Genomic DNA, 2,435 nt, shown 5'->3' with positions numbered 1-2,435 from the left:
CACAGAATAGTGGATTCCCCTTCCAAAAACTTTGAGACGCGTTTGAGAGATCCTCTCAGTGCAACTAATAAACCATCTCAGTCACACTTTTACTTTTTATCCTCCCCTGAAACCTGTGATTCACTCTTTTATGTGTCTTGATCTGGATTAAAACTGGATGAATTGAATATTTTACTTCCTTCAGTAGGTGTGAAATGTCAAAGTACTGAGTCATTCCAAGTGAAGATGCAGAAGAAACCTGGAGAAACTCTGAATTTCTCCTGCAGAGGATCTGGATTGACTTTTCAAAGCAGCGAAGAAACCCCTGGTATGGATGGGACGTGTTTGGTGTCATGCAAATGGCCATGACTCTGCAAAATCTTTTGAAGGCTGATCAGAAATCAGCAGAAATAATTCCAACACCATGATGTGTCTGAAACTATGGGGCTGCTGATTCAGTTAATTTATCCAAAACATTTCTGACAACCAAAACCTCGCCCACTTCAGTGAAACATTTCCGAGCAGCAATATTTATATTAACTAGTGTTGAAGATTTCCTCATTCAGTCCTTCCACACAGTGAATATCACATGGACGCTTTTCAGTAAACTTTTAACTTGTTAAAAAAAGTTCAGCTGATCGAACGACATTTACTTTTTAGTGTTAATATTAGGTTTGTCATCCACTTGAACAGAAACAAGGCAACATCTCATATCTATCAATTGCTTGACAATGAATATATTAAAGCTGAGTAATGAATTATATCACGAGGTCTCACTGATGGCAGAATAAGAATGATGTGTGGAAAACAAATACACACACTGAAAGACAGACAGACAGCTGTAATTATCATTTCTAATTTTCTCAGTGTTTCAAGCCTATAATCCTCGACTGGGTTCATGCCATGTTTCCTCCAAATACCAAACATGATAGACAAAGTTTCACAAACAAACACTAAATTTATGGCTCTGATGTTTGTCCTTTTGTGTGATTTGTACTTTGGGAATACAATGTGTCAGAATAATTTCTCACATCAAGAAATGAATGAATGCTGAGAGAAAATGGAATGCAGTCATTTGTACATCTCTCAATAAAAAGTGAATCTTATCGTGGATTTCTTTCAGTTGTTTTTTTTCAATTCCCCCCATCATTGATTATTTTTCCATAACTGCACACTCTTTAACTGTTGTGTTTTATTCATTCCCTATTGTGGTGATATTCTCATGTGATTGCTTCATATAAGTTCACCTGAAAACAGGTAATAGTCCATAAGCTCACCCCTGAACAACTGTTTTCATCTTTTTAATTGTTCAAATATTTGGTCCAAATTATTATAGATTTAAACTCACAGATTAGAGATGCTTGAGAGATGGGGAGGTTTTCTCATACAGAAGAATCCATCAAATTTCCCTGAAGATTAGGAGTGTCTCGATGCAAATGTCCTTCCCTGTTATATATTTAAGCAGTGAAGACCAAGAGCTTTTACTTCTTCTGCTTCAACACACACCATGATCTCTACATCCCTCCTGCTGCTGCTGCTGGCAGCCGTACACTGTAAGTGTTTTTACATTTGACATTTAATACATTTTTATTGCTTTTTATTTTTACAATATTAAAATAACTTTTCTTTCCCAGGTGTTCACTGTGTTGAGCTGATCCAGACCGGATCCACAGTATTAACCCCTGGTCAGTCACTGACTCTGACCTGTAAAGTGTCTGGATATTCATTAACTGATAGCAGCTACTGTACACACTGGATACGACAACCTGCAGGAAAAACTCTGGAATGGATTGGACGTGTATGTAGCAGCGGTAGTACTTTATACAGTGAGAAATTGAAAAGCAGGTTTCAGGTTTCCAGAGACACGTCCAGCAGCACAGTAACATTAACAGGGCAGAAGATGCAGACTGAAGACACAGCTGTGTATTACTGCGCTCGTGAACCACAGTGAGACAAATCAACAACATCCCTGTACAAAAACACCTCATACAGTGTACAGTATAGCAGAATGTCCACAACCCTTACAGAAAAACCACATGAACTTCACATGTGAAACATGTTATCTGCACATGGGAAACATGTGGTTTTGGCCCAATTTTATGTGAATCACATGTGGGAATGTTTTACACATGTGGTAACATGTTTTCCTCATGTGCTCTACATGGTAACACGTGGTAACGTGATCACATGGGAAATTCATGTGTTTTTTTTTCTGTAAGGGAAGATACAAACCTTATCAATCCTATTTCACGGATCCTTTCATATTTGATTGAATATTATCGTATTTGATAAAGAGGCTTCTGTTCCATTAAAAGCCACACATTCTCCATCAGATGAAGCTCCTCCCCATGTTTTCAATAAATTTCACTGGAATGAAGTTTTAATCGCTTGTGCCATTTCAAACATGCAAAAAATAATTTTGATCAAAGAACCGCATTAAAATTATATTCTTTCAA

General features: G+C 37.3%; 1 gene segment (V, D, J or C); it reads left to right on the top strand.

The window, feature by feature from the left end:
* Positions 1–1,486: 1,486 nt before the first annotated feature.
* LOC132869145 (Ig heavy chain V region 914-like) lies at positions 1,487–1,930 on the top strand. The segment is given in 2 exon segments: positions 1,487–1,532; positions 1,614–1,930. Coding segments are annotated over 2 exon segments (363 nt in total).
* The last annotated feature ends 505 nt before the right edge of the window (positions 1,931–2,435 follow it).

This window comes from Neoarius graeffei, chromosome 20 (genome assembly GCF_027579695.1).
Source record: "Neoarius graeffei isolate fNeoGra1 chromosome 20, fNeoGra1.pri, whole genome shotgun sequence".
Classification (NCBI taxonomy): Eukaryota; Metazoa; Chordata; class Actinopteri; order Siluriformes; family Ariidae; genus Neoarius; species Neoarius graeffei.
The sequence above is the reverse complement of the archived record's forward strand: the minus strand, read 5'-3'. Positions and strand labels throughout refer to the sequence as shown.